Source organism: Barbatula barbatula (assembly GCF_947034865.1).
Source record: "Barbatula barbatula genome assembly, chromosome: 13".
Taxonomy (NCBI): Eukaryota; Metazoa; Chordata; class Actinopteri; order Cypriniformes; family Nemacheilidae; genus Barbatula; species Barbatula barbatula.
This window is the reverse complement of record NC_136776.1, coordinates 1,019,701-1,043,015: the sequence shown is the minus strand read 5'-3', so window position 1 is coordinate 1,043,015 and position 23,315 is coordinate 1,019,701. Positions and strand designations below refer to the sequence as shown.

Genomic DNA, 23,315 nt, shown 5'->3' with positions numbered 1-23,315 from the left:
TTCAGAAGGCTTTATTAAATTAATGCAAAAGACTTACAGTATTGGTTAACAAAGAGTGACCAATAATAATGGAAAATACAATTTTAGGAAATTTCCACACGACAGCAATGATGATATCTATATTAAATCAAAAGTAACTCAAATTTTAAATAAAATGGAAAAAATAATATAATGCAAATATAACAGTCTTTAAGAGAGTGAGGTGAGACAACCAAGTCTACTACTTAAAAAAAAGCAAACAGTGTATAATTTAGCAAACATTTAGTATATAATACAATATAGAAACATTAATAAATGAAAGACAAGTATTAAATCGGCAAGATAATTGTCTTTTGGTGGTTCTAAATTTCACATTTGTCCAATAAATGCTTGTAAAAAGCTTTCAACTTTATCGGTTAGCTTTCTAAAACTCTTGGTCATGACATAACAACATTGATCGGAGTTCAAGTTTAGTTAGCAGCTTGTTTTTACTGAAATTTATAGATTCGCTTTAGATGAAATTCACAGATCCACTGCACTCAATAAATGCTAAAATAGCGTTTGAGTTAGCGAATTTTAAATATAGTATACAATGCAAAGCCCAGCTCTACGTTTCTTGATGTTAATATAATTAAAAGTAGCTCATGATCTTCCTTTTTACCAAAGTTGTGGAACTCTCTCTTGCACTGATTTCAGGAGAAATGTGGCTGAGGATGTTGTCAACATCTTCTGGAAAAATGCAAGTCGACAGAATTATAAACTGCTGTTAAAAAAACATTGCTGGTAAAGAAATGTAACTTACTGTGTTGTTTCTTGCAGAGATCCTTTCCATAATCGTGTCCAGCAATCCATACAGGCCACGCACTGATGCAACTCAGAATGTTGCATAGGGAATAACTGCTTTGTAAACTATTTTAGCACAAGGTTGCAACGTAAAATAAAATAGGTCTATTTATGAAAGCATTGCAATAACATTTATTTAGTATTTAAAGGACAGTTAACTTGGATAATGTTTATTAATGATAGATGGTTACCAGACAGAATTTCTCAACAGTAGTCAACTAATGTAAACTTCACCCGTTAGAAAAGATGCTAATGTTACATGACGTGCAAATCTAAATTAGTTAAGATATGCATGGTATTATCATTCTCATGAGCTAGCAACATCACGCATTTACACCAATTCAGTCTTTTTCTAAATATACAGCCAATAATCTTAAATAACTCAATAGAATAACTAAACGATAGTACCGCTGACTAAACCCAGCTGGGCACATGTCAATTTAACGGACATATGGTCGAATCGGACAACAAGCCTGGCAGAGCAAACTCATTACAGATATAAGAAGTGTATCTGACACTCAGTAATGATATAATGATGTTTAATTACCTGTGGTTGTCCGCGATTTGCAGCTGATGGATATAATCCACCTTCAGAGAGGTATGCCGCGAGCGAGTCGCGTTTGGGGTGACGTCAACACCCTCGTTGACTGATTGGCTAGATGGTGACGTCAACACCCTCGTTGACTGATTGGCTAGAGGAGGAGCTGTCAATCTAGAACTAGTGGACCAATGGTGGCGCCCGCCCTAATTACCATGAAACTTGAACTGCAGCATTTAGAAAAGCAAGCGCAGAAAGTGGAAACGAGAGCAAAGGGGAAAAGACCGTAAGCACGGACAAAAAAATAAATATGAGCGAAACCTGATTTTGTTTGTGATTTGGAAAATGTTGAATTCATGTTTCAAGTTTTATGCAGAACTATTGTAAACGTGTTAACATTTTGGATTCACGCTTATTACTTTTCGATCCGTGACCGCGTTGTTTGTTGTTTGCATTTGTTTTTTTGTTTTTTGCGCTATTATTTTACACGTGTTTTCAATTTTTTTATTTACGCTCATTATTTTTCAAACCATGACCACAATACTTGTGGCGGGTAACTGATCCCATATTTTTACCTTCGAATTTAGCTTTGAATTTACGTTTGAATTTAGGTTTGAATTTACCTTCGAATTTAGGTTTGAATTTACCTTCGAATTTAGGTTTGAATTTACCTTTGAATTTTTACCTTTAAATTTAGGTTTGAATTTACGTTTGAATTTAGCTTTGAATTTAGCTTCGAATTTAGCTTTGAATTTAATTTAGGTTTGAATTTAGCAACAGTACAATATGCCTGCAGTTGTGACACCCTGTTTGTGTAGTCACAGAAATGGTATTCAGTATTTGTTATTTTCTGGTGCTGTTTATGAGATCGTCTGGTATTTATAATGTTGATTAATAGATTGTTACAATGCCTATTGATGATGTGTAGTACTGTCTGGAGACAGTAGGGGGAGATGCTGCGTTGACTGTGGGGTTAAGGGTGAGTAGCGAAGAAGAGAGTATCACCAGAGCGACAGCATGATGTAAAGCAGCACAACTGTGTCTCTCCTTATTTCTTTCTGCAGGTGGGTGAAACTGATCACTAAGGACTAAAACATTAGCGACTATGTTGATTTAATGTCTATGTTGAGGCATGAAGTAAATGTACATGTTTCTCATTGAGTTAAACTGTTAATTAGATCGTGTTGAAGTTTACTCGCACGTGTGTGTGTTAGACTTAATGTGAATATCTGAAGGGAAAAGCCTTTTAAAATCACAAAAGACCCAGAGGAATGTAATGTTTATTTGGCTCATTGGTTTATGTATTTTACATTTTATTTCGTTGATGTTTAGATATATTAGGCTATTGTTTGTTTAATGATCATTAATACAGTTCAAATATTTATATAGATCCAGATAGCACAGGTACATCTCGGATACGTCTGTGAGAGGTAATCGTCTGGATTTCCATTCCATCTGGCAAACGTAATGGGGGGATCGTTTGCCACGTTTGAAAAACATAACACCTGATTTATAGCAGACGTTAATTTGACAGTTTTAGATCTGTAAGACATCTGGTTTATGTTTTATAGATATTTAGAGAGTTTAGATCATCGCTAAAGCTGCCCTAATGATTAAAATATTTATTACTCGACAAGCCTGCATGATTATCAATAGGTCTACATAATAAATATTTTAAGCAATTATTAAACTTAATTATATAAATAATCCCACATCTTTTACTTAGAATGAATAAAACACAGAGGTGTTAAATGGTTAACTTTATTAATGACAAGAACATTTAATTCAAATTGAACTGCTATTTAAAACGTCATAGAACTGTTAATAAACACATATTGAACATATTTACATGGGACTTAAAACAAATTTTGCCTAATTAATTCTAGCAGGGGCCAAACGGAGATAATCTTTTAAATATTTCTCCGCTTCTGCTTCGGTAGGCGACGAGATTTTTCATCGCTGCTTCTGTTAAAAGATGAAAAAAAGAATGTTAACAGTTAAACCATATTTTCGATATACAGTTATATTATTGGTTTAACATTAAACAAGCAGAATCGACTTATGTTAATCACATGTCTTCATCATCTGTAACGTGTGAATCAGCTGAAATTATCTGTAATTTTACAATGTTATTTTATAGCTACACCAAATAACATGTTCCTCTCGTCGCTGTAAGTTTCAGTGATGCTGAAATTAGACTCGAATTACACTATAACGTGAATAAAGGCGTGTGGTTTGTCACACTATATTTTTTTAAATAGTGGAACACTGACTGAAGAACGTAAAGCTCCGACACATAACAGTAGGTGGAGATATATAACACGTTCATTTGCAACCTGCAACGCGATGAGACTGCTGCTGCGCATGTGCATGGCCAACTGCACGTGGATTCAGCGCTGTGATGCGGAAGAAGGCAAGCTTAGTTATTTAGTTATCATATTGTTAATTAAACATTTGTCGATGTAATTTGTAAGGACATAAGGGGTGGGGTGCACGATAAATTCATTTTAATCAAGTTGTTTCTCCACTTAATGTTAAACACATATCGAAAAATCTTGGATTATAGCTAGCTGTATTAAAACGTATCTGTAATTAATTTTGTCCGCCACGTTGGACAGTGTGATCACCACTGCTAATCGTAAAGAAATGTAAATGCAAAAATGCAGATTGTGCGAGGGTCAGATTTGGTTTTGGTGTCCAAACACGTTCCTGGAGAGTTTAATCAAACTTAATCAAACACGCTTGAACAAGCAAATCAAGTCTAGCAGTCTAAAAACTTGCGGCCAGGTGTGGAGCTAACGCTATAGCTTCATTCTGCAAGACACAGCCTGCCAGGATCGAGCTTGAATACCCCAAGCCCCAAAGGGAGAGAATGTACAGTTTGTACAGTATAAAAACCTTACTTTACATAACCATGTTAAATATCATGAAAGGTTTTTATACTGTACAAAGGTCAATATTAAATAAATCAAGGTTATTTTTTCAAATGTTTAAAACAAATTGACATATATTGTGATTCTATGTAGAAAATGTTAAATCATAAAAAGGCAGACTCACAAATGAATTTCTTCATTTAATGCAGGCCTACTTAGTTTTATAATTTCAATGTTCTTCAATGTGTGTGAGTTCCACTTGCAATAAAGGAATCTATACAAAATATTTCTTTATATTGTTATGCCTTAAACAAATATATGGCTTTAACATGATGGTTTAAATGTCATGCAGATTACTCTGTACTGTACTGAAAGTGTCATTCTTATAATTGTTGCATTAGTATAATAATGTTTTGTATGTACCTATAAGTAGTTCTGAGACCTTGGTTTTTCCAATCCCATGTTTCTCTCCCCTTCCACACCAGTTTAACTGTGTGGCTAGTACTGAGCCAAAAACTTTGCCACATATTCTCCATATGATTTTTTTCAGGGTTTGCCCTCCACTGACAGATAGTTTGTTCACCTTAAGAAGTTAAAGATAATATTGAAAACATCACTACAACAAACAACATACTAGTAGGTACTGTTTAACTTTACATTTCTTAATAGTTAAAACCAACTGTGATTCTCACCATTTTTTCCATCACCACTCTTTCAGACAATTGCCTTTCCAGCCATGGATGTAAGAGGAAAGACGTCATCTTCTCTTTCGGAGACCACGGGTATGAGGTGCCTGTTTCCTGCAATGGACTGGACTACTGAAGTTAGGTTATTCATCTTCATTTCCAGTTCACCTATAGCCTCCAGAATTGCCCTCTCAACAGCTGTAATGGTAATATTTTATATTTAAAAAATATATATTTTTAATTCTTTTAAATACAAACTGTTAACTTACGTGTACATTGATCAGACACGGTACTCCACCGACATGCCTGTCTCACACTACATGCACCGGCAAACACAAATACTTAAATAAATCGGTTTTGCTTTTTTAATCTTAATGATACTGCCTTTCTTAACACCTCTGTGTGAGTTCAGCTCAAACTCTGAAAAAAACCTCACCGGCCTGTAGCCTAAAGGCCTGGCGATACCTCACTTTCCGCGTCCGCCTTGCGCACAGACGAGTTTGATGCATGCGCAGTACAAATGGTATGTATAATGTATAATCTGCCTGACCGTCAGAGGGCAGCAAAGAGTCAAGACATTAGACAAACTGCAAATAAATTATCGAGGAAGTATATCGCCATTGCAAAACAGCAAAAGACAACAAAGAACAACAAGAACCAAACAGCTATTACGTTGTCAAATTCACTCTCCATTGCTATGTCTGTTGCTTCGTTGTTCATGTTGTTGCAGCCCCGGATTGGCTAATCGGGAGCACCGGGAGAATTCCCTGTGGGCCGGTCAGTTTTTTTGGCCGCGAGGGCCGGTATTGTCATGGCACGGTTGAAATGTGGCTTTCCCTAGGCTGCCTTCACTCACAGCAGCCCTAATCTTTTTATTTATTATTTTATCGCAGCCCCACTCTTTTTTATTTCATATTTTTTTGCAGCCCAACTCAGAGCGCAGCCTGCAGGTTAATGATGACGTAATTATCTTTTGACTCCCTGGCCCCGCCCCCGACAGCGCCACTGCAAGTTGGTCAAAATAAAAAACCGTCAGAAATAAAAATGGATGACAGAAAGCGCAAAGGCGGCGCTGAAAAGTCCAGAATAAAAAGCAAGAAAGCTCTGGAAACTGACGCGGCCAAATGTTCTAAGAAGACCACATTTTTTCTCAAAGCAAATGAAGACGACGAGACGGCCGGTAAGCTAACGTTAAGGTATTTAGGAATAGGAGCACTGCAAGATGCTAGTGGCCGTGCAAAAACATGTCTCAATAGGTGCAAGCTAGCTCATTGTTAGAGCGCCCGTCCCCCATTCAGACCGACGTCGGTTCGAAGCCCGTGTTAATTAATGTTTTAGGGTTGTCCATGTTTCCTTCAAGCTACACTTATGCAGAGGAAAAAGAGATGAAACAATCATTAGAAATCATTGTGAAAGAAAAGTCAGATAACAGTCCAATAGTTTTATTATTTAATTAATGTTCTCATATTTGTAAAAAAATATTTGAAGTTGTAAAGCAGATGTTTATTTAAAATAAATTATAGTGTCATTAGACAGTGCAATACATTTTATTTTAATCTTTTGTAATTTATATTTTTTTCCTTATTTCAATGTTTGGATATTTATGAACACTAATTCTTAAAGAAAATAGATTCTGATACTGTCCTGTTCTAATAAATCTTCACTGTGAAGCAAAACTTAGGCTACTGTATTTTCACTGAATGACAATGAATTCAAGGCTGTAGAGAACAGTGCGCTATTGCAGACTTAGGTTTTAATTATCATTATTTTAATATAGTCAGTCGTAAACTAAAGTGGGCCGGTCTAAGGCATGAAACTCCAGGGCTGAAAATGAGTCCCAATCCGGCCCTGTGTTGTTGTCATTATCCTTCTTCTTCAACAGCAGCATACTGCCCATTTTCTTCATCTGTACTGACCCCCAGCGGACTGGCTACGTTTTCTGCGCATGCGCTTTTGTACGCGTCTCGTCCACCCGGTCTCAAAATTTGGGCTGCGCACGGTTCAAGATCCCCACCTATGTCCTATATAGTGCACTATATTTGGTGTCAGCCAATTTGTAATTGTGTCCCATTTCTGAGTGAACAACTCGCTCTTTACATTGGTTTACAACTTGTTACCTATAATGCATTTGGATTTTGAGTGTATATGTATATACACTTGTTCACTCACTATTTCCCATGATACAATGCGACTCACGATATGTCAAATTAACAGTTGCTTATTTTAGCTAGAGGGATAATCACAAATGAACATATGTTTATACACTTGTGTTTGCATTTGTATTTCATTACATATTAAATAAATGTAATAGACAATGGCGTTTTATATTAAATATAATACATAAGCATTGGTAAATAAATGTTCCAGTTGTTTTTGTCAACAAATACAATTAATAATGCCACACACAGATATATTAAAGGTAAATGTTATGTTTAAGTTTTGTCCTTATCAAACATTTAATAAATTAGCAGCTTTTATCATGTGACCTTCTACAGTAGTCTGTAGTCCCAGAATGTGATGCCATAAAAACAAATGACTTACTATGTACTCTATGTTGGTGGGTAGGTTCTTGGTGGGTGAGTGGTCTCAGGTCAGATGCTGTGTTCTCTAGTGGATTAAAAATGTAATGTTGTCTTTGATAGGTTGTTATTTATTTGTTTGTGTTTCCTGCATATGCTAATTATTGTTGTTTACCTTGAAAGATAGATGAGTGTTCACCCCAAACATCATGTTCCTGGAAGAAGCTCACTGGGACAGCTGGAGCTGGAAAAGGTTAAGTTGGAATTGTAAGTAGTAATTGCAACCACGACAAATTAGCACACAACGTAATAATGTATAAACAGAAAGCAAATATATGTGATGTGGTCTGGAAAAACCCATCGCAAAACTATAGGTAGGCCTACTACTGATAGGTTGGCCAAATTTGGGGCATTTTAATCATAATCAAAATAATTTGTTTTAATTAGGGATGCTTATTTCTGTACATTTTTCTGACTGAAAACCGATGCTGATTTTCCAAACATTAACCGTTAACAGATAATATTGCATTGGATAATAAGGGGGTGTGTCCAACAAGGCATTTCCGTCTGCAGCTTACGTCTTTGCACTTTAAAAAAGCGGCATTTTCTGACTGGTTTTCAATGCTTATTGCCGGTGCTTGGTGTTTTTATCCACGAGTTGATCAATGTATGCATATAAATGCTTTGGGGAACGCTAAGTTCATATGCACGTTATTCTGTAGCGCCTCGCTAGAGTAACCAGCCTCGGAAAGCGCCGTACATGGCTGTGTAGTTTTAATTAATATTTAACTTTCTGATATTATTTAAGGAAGTACAAAAAGGGGGTTCGTGGAAAAAGGTCCATTCATTTAGCGGGCCATTTGACGCATAGTGTGGGGATGGATCGTAGTGTGAAAAAACCAGACACGAGCCTGTTATCTAAAGGGGAAGTGGGTGATTTCAGATTACCCTGTGGTAATGCCAGTTCCTTTTTTGCTGTCCCCGGATAGTGGCTGTGGGGACACCTGTAGGGGCACCCTCGCGCCATGGCACCCCTCGAAGAGCCCCCAGCCCCCTGTCCACGAACATCATACGCGCACCTCACAGGTTTATCCCATGTACTTGTGCTTCCCCGCTTGTCCTCCAACATCATACGAGTACCACGGCTCATTTGTTTGCATGGGAGGCGGGTGCTGGGTTACGCCCACCGGTGCCAGGGTCCACGAAACAACTATTCGTCCCCTGATCAACTATGGGTGCCAATTTGACCTTCGACCCCGCAGACCCTTCCGAGGCCACGCCCCCTACCACCAAACCGCTATTCGTCCGCTTCCCAACTACTTTTACCAGAACCCGCGTTCTGACACCCGGGACTGACATATGTTTCTCCGAGGGGGCGTGGCAATCGAGCTGTGTGGTTTTTAAAACAAAAAAATCATATTTACACGTTTAAAACGGCCAAAATGTGCGACGTCCACCAACCATTTACTCCTGGCCCATTCGATAAACTGCAGGTGGACAGCATGGCGTTCGACCTAGCAGATACCACATGTTAAGTCAAAATCATCATTTTACGAATACGTAAGCCTGTGGCATCGTTAAAAAGCAACAATATCAACGCAAACACACTAGAAAATGATGTGATCCATTTTGTAGTCTGTTCTAACTAGAAAATGCAATCGCTGTCCACGTGCAGTTTATATGAGTGGACCACGTGTAGTAGGTTGGTGGACAGCATGCTTTTTAACAATATTTAAAGTGTATATGTCGATTTTCAGGTGTCAGAAACGACACTGTTCATTGTGAACACACACACACACACACACAGGTTAGGAAACAACTCATAAAATGTTCGGTGTGGACTAAAATGGGATGAGTACATAGCTAAAACAGTGTCTGCCATTGAAATCAATGGGGGTTTTCCTTTTACATTAAAAAAGTTATAAAATACTTCTGGTGGACCAGGACTTTTGCCTTTTCGGTATGTCTCTCGGGGGACCGTGACGCAAGTGCCTGTGATGTTTCGGGCCCGTCAGACCCTCCGGAGGCCCTGCGGGAAAGTTCCTCGAGCAATTTATATGTATGAGCCACGTGTAGTCAGTTGGTGGACGACCCACTTATTAGCAAAAATGTGCCTTTATATTCATTTAAATGCATCAACGACCACATTATTCAGTCGGTTCACTTCATTAGACACACGTGTGTTAGCAGCAACTCGTAGAACGCTCGGTTTGTCCTCGAAGGTCTAATCAGGCTGTCTAAGCAATGACGCGTGTGCTGCATGCGTCGTGCGTAGAGCAGACCGTAACGCATGCGCCGCTGCATGCGTCACGCGTAGAGCAGGCCGTGACGCGTGCGTGCGCCGTATGCGTCACTGCATAGACCAGAGCGTAAAGCGTGCACGCGCTGCATGCCTCACTGAATGTGCATATAAGAGAGCGTGACGCATGCACGCGTTTAAATAACCACGCGCGCATGCGTCACGCATCCACCGATCGCCCAGAGAAGCCGGGCGACTTTGGTACTTTGTTTGGGGGTCAAAAGGTCAAAATAGGGAGAGTCGTCCACGAAAACGCATTGGCATAGATTGTAGGTGGACGCCCTCCCGTTGGGAAACGATAGGCCGAAGGGTCTGGACATTTTGGATTATTTTTGTCTAGAAGCCCCCCATTTATCCCCCGAATGTCCAAAGTTCTTAGACCTTCGTGAAAAATCCACCTCCCCCGACACTAAACCTTCAAAAGGCTGTTCAGGCCTATATGAGAGACAAGGCTGTTTGCTTAATCTTGTGATTGGGTGCAAAAACATTCCCTAATCCTGTAGGGCGATGCGCTCTCGGTATGTTGTCGGGGGCCGCCCGACGGGCGAGAATCTAGAATACGGGACCCCTCGGACCTCCCTGGAAATTTCCTCGTATAGCTTATTTGAATGGCTTTTGCATATGTTTCGTGGACGCAGCCCCGACAGGGTCAACCGAGCGGCATTCGTCACTGAATGCGTCATGCACAGAGTGCAGACCGTAACGCATGCACGCGCCGCACGCGTCACTGCATGCGTCACGCGTAGAGCAGGCCGTGGCGAGTGCATGCGCCGCTGCGTGCGTCGTGCGTAGAGCAGGCCGTGACGAGTGCATGCGCCGCATGCGTCACGCGTAGAGCAGGCCTCTACGCATATGCGTCATGCTATAAGAGTCTATAAGAGACCGTGACGCATGCACGCGCTTAAATAACCACACGTGCATGCGTCACGCATCCACCGATCGTCCAGAGAAGCGGGGCGACTTTGGTACTTTGTTTGGGGGTCAAAAGGTCAAAATAGGGAGAGTCGTCCACGAAAATTCAATGGCATAGATTGCAGGTGGACGCCCTCCCGTTGGGAAACGATAGGCCGAAGGGTCTGGACATTTTAGATTATTTTTGTCTAGAAGCCCCCCATTTAACCCCCAAAGGTCCAAAGTTCTTAGACCTTCGTGAAAAATCCACCTCTCCCCAGACACTAAGCCTTCACAATGCTGTTCGGGCATATATGAGAGACAAGGCTGTGAGCTTAATCTTGTGATTGGGTGCAAAAAATATTCCCTGATCCTCTAGGGCGATGCGCTCTCAGTATGTTGTCGGGGGCCGCCCGACGGGCGAGAATCTAGAATACGGGACCCCTCGGACCTTCCTGGAAATTTCCTTGTGTAGCTTATTTGAATGGCTCTTGCATATGTGTTTCGTGGACGCAGCCCCGACAGGGTCAACCGACCCGAAACCGGGTCACCAGCAACCGCCCGCCATCCACCGGTCGTGCGGAAAAGCCGGGCGACTCTGTGACTTTGTTTGGGTGTCGAAAGGTCAAAATAGGGAGAGTCGTCCACGAAGCAGCTAATGAAAACGCATTGGCATAGATGGTAGGTGGGAGCCCTCCCGTTGGGAAACGATAGGCCGAAGGGTCTGGACATTTTAGATTATTTATGTCTAGAAGCCCCCCGTTTATCCCCCAAACGTCCAAAGTTCTTAGACCTTAGTGTTGGGAGAGGTGGATTTTTCACCAAGCCTTCATAATGCTGTTCAGTGTTATATGAGAGACAAGGCTGTGAGCTTAATCTTGTGATTGGGTGCAAAAAATATTCCCTGATCCTCTAGGGCGATGCGCTCTCGGTATGTTGTCGGGGGCCGCCCGACGGGCGAGAATCTAGAATACGGGACCCCTCGGACCTTCCTGGAAATTTCCTCGTATAGCTTATTTGAATGGCTCTTGCATATGTGTTTCGTGGACGCAGCCCCGACAGGGTCAACCGACCCGAAACCGGGTCACCAGCAACCGCCCGTCATCCACCGGCCGTGCGGAAAAGCCGGGCGACTCTGTGACTTTGTTTGGGTGTCGAAAGGTCAAAATAGGGAGAGCGTATGCGTCACTGAATGCATGTATGCGTCACCGAATGCACCGTGCATAGAGCAGACCGTGACGCATACAAGCGCTGCTATAACAGCAGACTGTGACGCATGCACGCATGCGCTGTATGCGTCACCGTATGCATCGTGCATAGAGCGGGCCTAGGAGCATGCACGCAATGTAATAACGGCGCGTGTACGCTTCGGTTCATGCATTGAGCAATGTATACAAGGACATTTACCGCAAAGGCCCCGGGGGTCCCGAGAGACTCCAAACATCACAGTCACTTGCGTCACAGTCCCACAAGCGACATAGTGAAAGGCCAAACGCGTGGGTGCCCGAAAAGTATTTTAAATCATTTTTTATGTATTACTCTGCAACCCATTCATTTCAATGGACGAGGCTTGAAAAGGAAGCCTTGAACGTAAAAGAGGACATCTTAATAGTCAAAACGAGCATTTTATGATTCCATACCAACATATATGTGTACAATAAAGTGTACTCGTTGAATAATGTGGTTTTTGAAACATATAAATTTATATTTTTAAGTTAAACATTGCTAATAAGTATTATGTCCACCAACTTGATACGCGTGGCCCGTTCAAATAAGCTGCAGGTGGACGTTTCTCTGTTTTTCGCCAAGTCATGCAGGAAGCGACCGCCATCCGTTTATTTGAATTGACCACGTGTATTAAGTTGGTGGACGACCCGTTTTAAGGCAAAATACAGCCTTCTACGAGTCGATAATAACATATGTACGTTGTATAAAGTGTACTAAGGTAATAAGGTGGTTCTTTAGTCGTATATATAAATACGTCGGGAGAAAAGTAAACAAGAAAAGCCTGGCGAAACTAAGTAACGAGAAAAACTACAAAGGACTACAAATATGGCAACCAGGAAGTGACCACCCGCAGCCGTTTTTAAGCATAAATAAGTATTATGTGAGTTCTTGCGAACATATGTGTGTCTAATAAAGTTTAATATGTGAATCGCGTCTCTATTTATTCATATAATCGATTATAAACGCCTGGGGAATCGAATAAAGAAGAAAACTACGCAGGACTACAAACATGGCACGAAACCGGAAGCTTGTTCCGGTCGTGTGCCATATTTGTAGTCCGTTGTAGTTTTTTTGGTAATCGACCACCTTACGCTTATAGGAACGGCATATTAAGTGTATTAATAGGTGGACAACCACTTTTGGGGTTGAAAGAAGACAGGACAACATTTTAATAATACAATTTTATTAAAAACTGTTTAAATCCACACAATAACAATATAATATCACTAAAAACACCCTTGAAACACTACTCTTTAAAAAAAACAATTCTTACTGGAAGTTGGATCCATTTTCTAGTGTGATTGAACACAACTGTGCATCTAACTGGAAGTTGGATCCATTTTCTAGTGTGATTGAACACAACTGTGCATCTAACTGGAAGTTGGATCCATTTTCTAGTGTGATTGAACAGAAATAGAGTGCATCTAACTGGAAGTTGGATCCATTTTCTAGTGTGATTGAACACAACTGTGCATCTAACTGGAAGTTGGATCCATTTTCTAGTGTGATTGAACACAACTAGAGTGCATCTAACTGGAAGTTGGATCCATTTTCTAGTGTGGACGAAGACTATTTAATCCAAGCGCAGGGAAGCATTCTGCACACCATCATCGGTTCGTCGACACCAAACCTTGGTCTGTGTTTTGCTGATCTTCAAGATGCCTTCCATCTGCCCACTGTGCCACCGAGCTTACGCACAGCTATCTCAACACCTCCGGATTACACACAAGGTCCTCAACGTGAAGGAGAGGAAGCTTATCCTTTCATTGGAATCGGGCCGTGTTTCGTACAGGCAGGGAACCTGTGGGATCCCGGGATGCGGAAAAACAAGCTCTCGCCTAGACCGCCACATCCTCGGTCACACGGAGTTGTCCAAGAGGGCACAACGACAGGCGATTCGTAAATTCAAGAGGGATAAGGTTATCAACGAGCTCGCCGTTCTCCGCGCCAGCTGCCCAGCGATCCCGATGGCCACCTTTTTGGACGTGGATGAGATCCAGAATTTCTCAGACGACCAACAGGTAGAGGATATCGGCGAGGAGGAAAGCCAGACGTGTGCGGAGGAAAGATGCCAGCGCGCCCGGGCCAAGCTCCTGAATGACAATGCGGAGCTAAACAAGCAGATCGACATCCTGTCCTCCACGCTGAAGGAGGTGACGAGGAGGTACAAGAAGCTAAAGAGGAGGTCGGCCTCCCTGCCCTCGTCTCAGGTGTCCTCGGCGGCAAAGAAATTGCTTTCCACGCTGGAGCACGAAAGCGAAGGGGAGCCGAGTGCGCAGCCCTCGGAAGAGTTGGCCAGTGTACCCGCCAGCCCTTCGGCCTCCACATCTAAGCCAGAGACGCAGGATGAGCTTCCCTATTACCCGGAGCACATCGGCCCCCTAAGTAAGTGTGGAACATTTATTTCATTTATTTTACATGTGTTAAATGTGTAAATGTGTTAAATACACGAAAATGGCGAAGATTGTTCTCGATCTTGAATCCGACTCTCTTTCTTCTGCAGACGATCTGATCAACGAGTACAAGGCGCACCAGGAGGGATCGGACCCCTCTGCCAGGCTGAAAAATAATGTGGCGTCCAAGGTCTTCAGGATCAAGCATTTTCTTGGATACATGGCAGAGGGGAAATCCAGCCTGGGCAACATGCTGTTCCTCAATGAGACGTCGAGGATCAGGCAGTGGATGGACAAACTGCGGGTGTCGAGGATCACCGAGACGACCATACACCACTATTTAAAGAACGTGGCTCAGTTCCTTGACTACGTGTCCGAGACCCCCCCCGACCACCTGCCGCCTATCGAAGGCCATGCTGGTGGCAATCAGGAGAGAGGTGCGCACCCTGATAAAGGGAATGAGGAGAAAGGTGGTGACGCACAAATACGCAGTGAAGACGGCCAAGGAGGGGAAGCTGCTGTCAAAAGCCCACCTTCTGCAGTGCCGCGAAAAGGCAAGAAAGTTCATCCCGGCCATTTTGGGTGAGTTAAACTTTCACTTTTTTCAAGCTTTAGACTTATTGCATTTCATCCTCTAATGACTCTGTCTTTTCTTTCTTTGCAGAGAAGTTAAAGACATCGCCCACCACCAAGGACCAGTGGAGGTTCTACGGGCACCTGACCGCCTACCTCGCCACCATCTACGGGCACCGCGGGGGTGTCTACCAAAACATGCTGGTGGAAGAGGTGACCGGTGCCCGTAAAGGGGACCCGGCCGGGAACTTTCTAATCAACGTGAGTAGCTCACTTTCTCATTCTCACGCACCTCGCTCGCTCGCTCACCTCACTCAGTCACTCGCTCAATCTTTGCTTCAATCTTCTACAGATCGCAACCCACAAGACCAACCAGGCCTTCGGGGCGGCCCAGCTCTCCCTTACAGACGATGAGTATGGATGGATGGAGACCTTCCTCGACATGAGGGAGACGCTGGTCGGAGGATCGGACTCCCCGTATTTTTTCTGCACCTCAAAGCCCAACCCCTGTAAAAATTTAAACGCGCATTTTCAGGAGGCGTGGTTGGAGATGGGGTTGCCAGGAACGCCAAATTTCACAGACGTCAGGACGTCGATAGCGACATACGTGAGTACATTCATACAAACACAACATACGTGAGTACATTCATATAAACACAACATACGTGAGTACATTCATATAAACACGACATACGGGTACACGTTCATATAAACACTAGGCCTTTCGGCATCAGATGTGTCTCCTCCTAACTTGTTTCTTTCTGTCTTCTTCCAGGCCAAGAACGCACACACGTCTGATGACCGGAAGAAAATAGCTCAGTTCATGTGCCACGACACTGCCACGGCTGACCGCTTCTATGTTCTCCACTTGAACGCAAAGCAGGCGGGTGAACATAGACAGCTGTTTGAGGCAGCTCTCAGAGACTCAACGCCTGAGGTGACGGGAAAATATAAAAAGACCGATCGCATCAAGCCGGGAAGCAAGAGGCGGCCGAGGATGTCCAAAACGTGCAAGTCTAGGCTGGTAAGTGGTCGTCAATCGCTCGCTCGCTCGCTCAGTATCTCGCTCGCTCGCTCAGTATCTCACACTAATTTGCCCTCTTCTCTTGTTTCTTCCTAGGAATCCGACGAGGAGGATTCCAAAGAGGAGCCCGAAGAGGAAATGAGTGACCGCGAGACACCTCGGTCGGCTCCGAAGACGAGACAACGGCTGCAGGTGTGTCTGTCGCCACTGAAAATGTACAAATCCCCCAGGAAAAGCGTGGCACAGAAGCTGGTGGACCGGGCAAAAGTGAGGCTCGCTAGCCCTAAAAAGACACAAAGCCCACTAAAAACAAGTTTATAGTTCTATTGTGTTGTTCTTTCTTGTTTTTTATAGTTGTTCTTAACGTTCTTTACTTGTTGTCGTACTAAAAATATTGTTCCCGTGTCGTGTGTGTGTTCTTATAATATTGTTCCCATATTGCGTGTGTGTGTTCTTATAATATTGTTCCCGTGTCGTGTGTGTGTTCTTATAATATTGTTCCCGTGTCGTGTGTGTGTTCTTATAATATTGTTCCCATATCGTGTGTGTTCTTATAAATGTTTTATAATAATGTTGTGTGTGTGTGTGTGTTAAAATAAAGATGTTCATTTTTCAACACCTGAGATGTTTCGATCCTTACCCGGTATGCTTTTCAATACTTACAAAGAAAACACAGGACAAAAACCTTTACATATAACACTTTAATAGAACAGTAGAAATGCACACATTGTGCCAGACAATGTGGACGGGACCACGGGCAGTTTAAATGAATGCACCACGTGTAGTGAGTTGGTGGAAACTCGTTTTTAAGGCCATTATCGTGTCTTTTGTGAGTTGCTGCTAACATATGTGTGTCTAATAAAGTTGAATATGTGAATCGCGTCGTTGTTTATTCATATAATTGATTATAAACGCCTGGGGAATCGAATAAAGAAAAGAACTACGCAGGACTACAAACATGGCAGAAAACCGGAAGCTGGTTCCGGTCGTGTGCCATATTTGTAGTCCGTTGTAGTTTTTTGGTAATTCTACCACTTTACGCTTATATGAACGGCACACGCGTATTATGTTTGTGGACAACCACTTTAAGGGCATAATTCCGTCATCTGTGAGTTGCTGCTTACATATGTATGTCTATTTAAGTGTACCAACAGATTTACATGGTCGTCAATGCATATAGATTACTATAAAGTGTGTCCGCGAACTTAATACACGTCGCCCATTAAAATAAACTGGAGGTGGACATTTCTCCGTTTTTCACTAAGTCAAACAGGAAGTGTCCACCTGCAGTTTATATGAATGGACAACGCGTAGTGAGTTGGTGGAAACTCGTTTTTAAGCATATATAAGCATTATGTGAGTTGCTGTTTACATATGTATGTCTATTTAAGTGTACCAACAGACTAACAGGGTCGTTAATGCATATAGATTACTATAAAGTGTGTCCACGAACTTGATACGCGTCGCCCATTCAAATAAACTGCAGGTGGGCAGGACCAAGGGCAGTTTATATGAATGGACTATGCGTAATAGGTTTGTGGAAATGACCACGTGCAGCCTATATGAATGCACCACGCGTAGTGAGTTGTTGGAAATGCATTTTTTAAGCATAAATAAGCATTCTGTGAGTTGCTGCTTACATATGTATGTCTATTTAAGTGTATCAACAGACTAACAGGGTCGTTAATGCATATAGATTACTATAAAGTGTGTCCGCGAACTTCATACGTGTCGCCCATTAAAATAAACTGCAGGTGGACGGGACCACGGGCAGTTTATATGAATGGACTATGCGTAATAGGTTTGTGAACAACCACCTTTTGGGGGGTTTGTCCACGAACCTAATACGCTTGGCCCATCACTATAAACTGCAGGTGGAAAGGACCACGGGCAGTTTATGAATGCAACACGCGTAGTGAGTTGGTGGAAACTCATTTTTAAGCATAAATAAGTGTAGTAGGTTGGAAAATATGCAGATATAAATCTTAAAATAAAATAGGAAAATAGGATACCCCTTTAAAATTTTGTATTATTCATAAATGCATGTGCCTTTGACATTTGTCTATTGAGGGGTAAATTCATCATGACATCTTTGTTGTGGGTACAGAAAATGTTGCTGTTGCTATTGTCGCCTGTAGGGGGGGTTTAACGCTGTTGAGCGAAGTTCCTGCGCCGGGAGCTTGAGAGTTAATTAAACTTTGCCCGAGCTTGCAGCAGCCAGTACTTCTGTCTCACAGCGTTTTATTCATCTTTCTACAGGTGAGCAATACGATTTAAATATGGTCAAACTAATGTTAAAAGCTGTGTTTCAAACATGTATATGTTGATTGTTGGTAAATTACGGAGAATGTTAGTGTTGTTAATACAGATGCGGTAGTAAATGAGTCAAATTATCAGATTACACACGATTGACAAATATGTTAATTTGAGGTGAAATGAGAGAAAATGCTCATGTGAAAAGAGTTAAGGAATGTTTCCAACGTGTTTTATATGTTGATTGTAATTTGATGATGACGTTTTAGCGAGTTAAATGTACATTTGTTACTGGAGTTATTTCGATCCAAAATGGCGGTACCTGTACGAGTGAACTAGAGCCAAAATGGCGTCTTGCATGTAAAACATGAGGTTTATGTGAAGCGAAAGGCAAGATTCATTTATGTGACTGTGAGAATGGAATTAGTGTTCATGAGGATGTGAAACCAGTCGCAGGTCAATGTGTTGTGATTGATTATAATGTGTTACATAGAAACAAATAATTGTTGTTCTGTAAAGTTATACATGGTAATGTTGTGAATACAACAGGAGCTGGAGAGTTAATTAAACTTTGCCCGAGCTTGCAGCAGCCAGTACTTCTGTCTCACAGCGTTTTATTCATCTTTCTACAGATCCGGCAGAATTGATTAATTCACGTCACCCCTACAGGCTTCCTAGCCCTGATGTGGGTAACAATTTGGGGGCTCGTCCGGGATCAGCGCCCCCTGGTGTTCGGGTGCTGATCAGTAAAGAACCACAGTGGTTAAAAGTAATTCGTCCCAGACCAGCGAGTTGAAAGGTAGATACCCGCAGTCCAGTCATGGCTACTCTTCGAGAACTACGGTGGGAGATTGTGAAGCAGCTCCACCTGCTGGTCAGCTCTTCGAACTGCAAAGCACTCTACAAGGTAGCCCTGTGTTGCGCAGAGGAGGAAAGAGAGGAGGTCCCAGACGGGGATGCAACAGAAGTGGAACTCTACGACTACATCGTTGATTTCATGCGAGGAAAACAACTGCAGAGTCTAGAGGACCAAGGAATGGCCCGCTTGCTGACCCTTTATGACCTCGTTTGTGAGTTGACCGCCACAGAACAAGATTCTGCTCCTTATGTTGCAGCAAACGAAGAGACTGTAGAACTGGTATCGCAATCTGCATCGAGCTCAGCAGCTGCAAGGGTGCAGGTAGCACAAACTACAGGTCTGGCATCACATTCAAGAGCCGAGCAAACTGTTCCACTGCCTAGAGTGTCTGAACAAATGACTGGTCTGATCAAATTCTCTGATGTTGCATCGTACTTGCCACGTAGAGAGTTAAAAATTTACGGTGGTCAAATTTCTGATTCAAATTCAGACTTGAGTTTCAACTGCATTAGTAAGCAAATTGATGAAGGTATAGCCGAAAATTTCTCAGAGTCAGAAGTTATTAGAACAGTGTTAAAGGTTATTAAACCTGGTACCTTTAAAGAAATGCTTATTACAAAAGACAGCCTTACCGTAGCTGAGTTGAAACGGTTCCTTAGAGCTCACCTTAGGGACAAAAGTAGTACTGAATTATTTCAAGAACTGAGCAATGCAAAACAACAGGACAGGGAATACCCTCAACAGTTCATGTATAGGTTAATGGTGCTTAAGCAGAGGGTGTTGTTTGCTTCAGAACAAACAGAATCTGAGTTTCAGTATGACCGTAAACTGGTCCAAGGTGTTTTTCTGCACTCACTGTACCAGGGCCTGAATGAAAAATACACGTTTGTCCGGAGGGACATTAAAGCAGCAATAGTGACACAGGAAACCTCAGATGATCAGATCCTAGAACTGATTACACAGTCTGTTAGTGAGGAAACTGAAAGACAAAAACGAATAGGTCACCCTTACAAATCCAAAATCACTTTGGCAAGCATGACACAGCAGGAGGATGTGGAGGGGCAATGTGCTTCCCTGAATCATGCCGAAGTTAAGGCCAATCGTGATGCCATTCATGAACTTTCTGCCCAAGTGTCCGCGTTGACCAAGAATTTGGAGAAAGTTGTCATGTCTATGGGCCCTGGTGTTCAACAGCAAACCCAAACATGCGCTGCAAGTGCACAACAACCAGTAAAATCAGAGGCAAGGGGTAAATGCAAACAGTGTATATCCCAAAAGGTTGAAGTGTGTACTCACTGTTTCTTGTGTGGTCAAGCAGGGCACCGTGCTGTGGGCTGTCTCATGAAAAGTCGTCCGTTAAAAGAGGGGAGGTTACTGGGGAGGGACCACCAGTGACCGAAGAAGATCTTGTGTCCCAACCTTTTGCCCGAGCACACAGAGGTGAGCAACCTGTAAAACAGAACACATTCAACAGAGCAAAGGAAATTGGAGGGAAACGTGTTGCACAGCTGATTGGCAGTCGCTGTATGATAACTTGTCATTTAAATGGTGTCCCGACGCAAATGCTTTTGGACAGTGGAGCTCAGATCAGTATGGCTGGACGGATGTGGCTAAAGAAGTCCCTACCAAACATCGAAATCCAACCACTAGAATCTCTATTAGCAGACAGCCAGCTTCATGTCACTGCAGCAAATGGGACAGCTGTACCCTTTGATGGATGGGTCGAGGTTTTATTAGAGATCTCAGGGGGCAAACAAAACAAAATCGCCATCCAAGTGCCTCTTTTGGTGAGTCAAAAATGCATGGACTGCCCACTGCTTGGGTTCAATGTAATTGAGGAGATCATAAGGGAGAATAATGACTGTGGAAACAACATGAGCCTAATTGATCTTTTGTCTGAGGCCTTGCAGATGCAAAAAAATGCCGCTGAGACCTTGGTGTCCACAGTGAGTTCTAACCTCGTCCAAGAACGTACTGCCAGCAGTATGGTGAAGACTGGGAAGTTAGGAACCACCATCCCCTGTGGTCAAGTCCTAGAGGTAAAATGCAGAGTAAGAACATGGCATGAGGGTGGGACTATGATGTTCGAACCAGTGTCAGAAAGTTTCATCCCAGAAGGATTGGAGTTATTTCCTGCTGTTGTAAATGTGCCTCCTGGGGCCTCAAAGACGGTGAAAATTCCAGTTCAAAATTCCACAAATCATAACATTTACTTACCTCAGAGACTTGTGCTAGGTAATATCGAACCCATCAGCGAAATTAGACCAGTTTGCTCCTTCCCCAACATTTCACATGCAGATAAACAGATCAATGATGCGCTTTTGTGTTCATCCCAGCTCACGTCAGCAGACGATGTCTGTAAAAGGGAACATCAGGAGAGGAGAGTTGGAGAAAAATGGCACCCACCTGTTGCTCTTGAGCACCTCAGTAAACAGGAACAAGATATTGTGAGGAAAATGTTGTTTGAGGAGTCAGATGTGTTCGCTCAAGATGAGGGAGACATCGGGTGTATTCCTGATCTGCAGCTGAAAATCCGTTTAACAGATAATACACCCGTCCAGAAGTGCTATAACGCCATCCCAAAACCCCTTTATAAGGAGGTCAAGGACTATGTGCAAAACCTGTTGAACAGAGGTTGGATCAAGAAGTCATCCTCATCGTATTCGTCACCAGTGTTATGCGTTTCGAAAGAAAGACAGTAGCTTGCGCTTGTGTGTTGATTATCGAGCTCTTAACCACAAGACCATCCCTGATCGACATCCTCTTACCAGAATTCAAGATCTGTTAGACAGCCTGGGGGGAAATTCTTGGTTTTCTATTCTGGATCAGGGAAGCGCATACCATCAGGGATTTGTGAGTGAGGACTCTAGACATGTCACTGCCTTTAACACTCCGTGGGGACTATATGAGTGGATGCGTATTCCCTTTGGGTTAACGAACGCCCCAGCTGCATTTCAGCGATGCATGGAAGGAGTGTTGGAGGGTATCAGAGATGAGTGCTGTGCACCATACTTGGACGATGTACTGTGTTACTCCAAGTCCTTCAGCGATCATCTTGACCATCTCCGAAGTGTGTTTAGTAAGATGAGAGAGCATGGAATTAAACTTCGGCCAAAAAAATGTGAGCTATTTAAAAGTCAAGTGCGATACATTGGTCGCTTGGTGTCAGGAGATGGAATTCAGATAGACCCAGCAGACTTGGAGGCTGTTAGGGCCCTGAAGAATAAGGAACCCCGCACAGTGGGAGAAGTGCGGACGCTGCTGGGATTCCTGAGCTATTATAGGTCCTACATCCAAGACTTCTCAAGACTGGCCAAGCCACTCTTTGAGCTTCTCCGCACGTCACCTGGAACAAGTGAGAGTACTCAAAACCCCCAGGTTCCCAGTCGTGGAGGTGCACAAAGAAAGAATGAAAAAGGGCAGCTTAACTCGAGGACCCCAATTGTTTGGACTGCAGAACATCAGAGTGTTGTCTCTAAAGTTGTTGATATGTTGACAAGCCCGCCAGTGCTAGCTTACCCAAATTTTGACCTGCCCTTTGTATTACACACTGATGCGTCAAATGAGGGGTTAGGGGCTGTGCTCTATCAGCAACAGAGCAATAAACTCCGCGTCATTGGGTATGGGTCCCGCACATTAACCCCGGCTGAAAAAAACTACCACCTACACTCGGGTAAACTAGAATTTTTGGCACTCAAATGGGCCATCTGTGATAAGTTTAGAGACTATCTCTACTATGCGCCAACATTCACAGTTTACACCGATAACAATCCGCTGACCTATATCCTCAGCACAGCAAGGTTGAATGCAGTAGGGCAGCGCTGGGTGGGTGAGTTAGCGGACTTTCACTTTGATGTCCGATACCGACCTGGAAAAGCCAATGTCGATGCCGATACACTCTCCAGACAGCCCCTAAAACTGTTAGAAGTCATGGGTGAACACACAGAAACCTTATCACCTGAAACTGTGTCTGCTGTTTGGCAGGGTAGTAAAGCTGTGGCCGACAATGATGTTCCTTGGGTTGCCGCCTTAGAGCTCAATAGTCCAGGAGAAGATGCAATAGCCACTGAGGGCAGTATCTCCACAGTCACCCCTGAAAACATCAAAGCTGCACAACGAGATGATCCAGCGATATGTGAGATAATCACGTTGAAAGAACAGGGCTGGATACCAAACGAAAAAGACAAGAATAACATGAAAAAAGAAACAAGGCGACTTCTCTTTCAATGGACCAAATTGGAGCTAGAGGATGGGATTTTGTACCGTAAAACAGGACAGACCAGACAATTAGTTCTCCCTCCACGGTTCAAGACCACAGTACTTAAAAAGTTGCACAACGAAATGGGACATGTAGGAGT

At 42.8% G+C, this 23,315-nt stretch overlaps 1 protein-coding gene across 1 annotated transcript; it reads left to right on the top strand.

Moving 5' to 3' along the window:
- Window positions 1-13,374: 13,374 nt before the first annotated feature.
- On the top strand, window positions 13,375-16,457 carry LOC306902304 (uncharacterized protein). The gene is made up of 6 exons (XM_079470765.1): window positions 13,375-14,240; window positions 14,359-14,830; window positions 14,913-15,082; window positions 15,174-15,330; window positions 15,597-15,845; window positions 15,942-16,457. Exons 1-3 carry the CDS (start codon window positions 13,514-13,516, stop codon window positions 15,049-15,051), a joined length of 1,338 nt encoding a protein of 445 aa, XP_079326891.1. The 5' UTR covers window positions 13,375-13,513; the 3' UTR covers window positions 15,052-15,082; window positions 15,174-15,330; window positions 15,597-15,845; window positions 15,942-16,457.
- The last annotated feature ends 6,858 nt before the right edge of the window (window positions 16,458-23,315 follow it).

Excerpts from the sequence above, each read along its gene's own strand:
- LOC306902304 (XM_079470765.1), top strand. The coding sequence starts at position 13,514 with ATGCCTTCCATCTGCCCACTGTGCCACCGAGCTTACGCACAGCTATCT. Across the intron at positions 14,241-14,358 it reads GGAGCACATCGGCCCCCTAA|ACGATCTGATCAACGAGTAC; the intron begins GTAAGTGTGGAA and ends TTTCTTCTGCAG. Across the intron at positions 14,831-14,912 it reads GTTCATCCCGGCCATTTTGG|AGAAGTTAAAGACATCGCCC; the intron begins GTGAGTTAAACT and ends CTTTCTTTGCAG.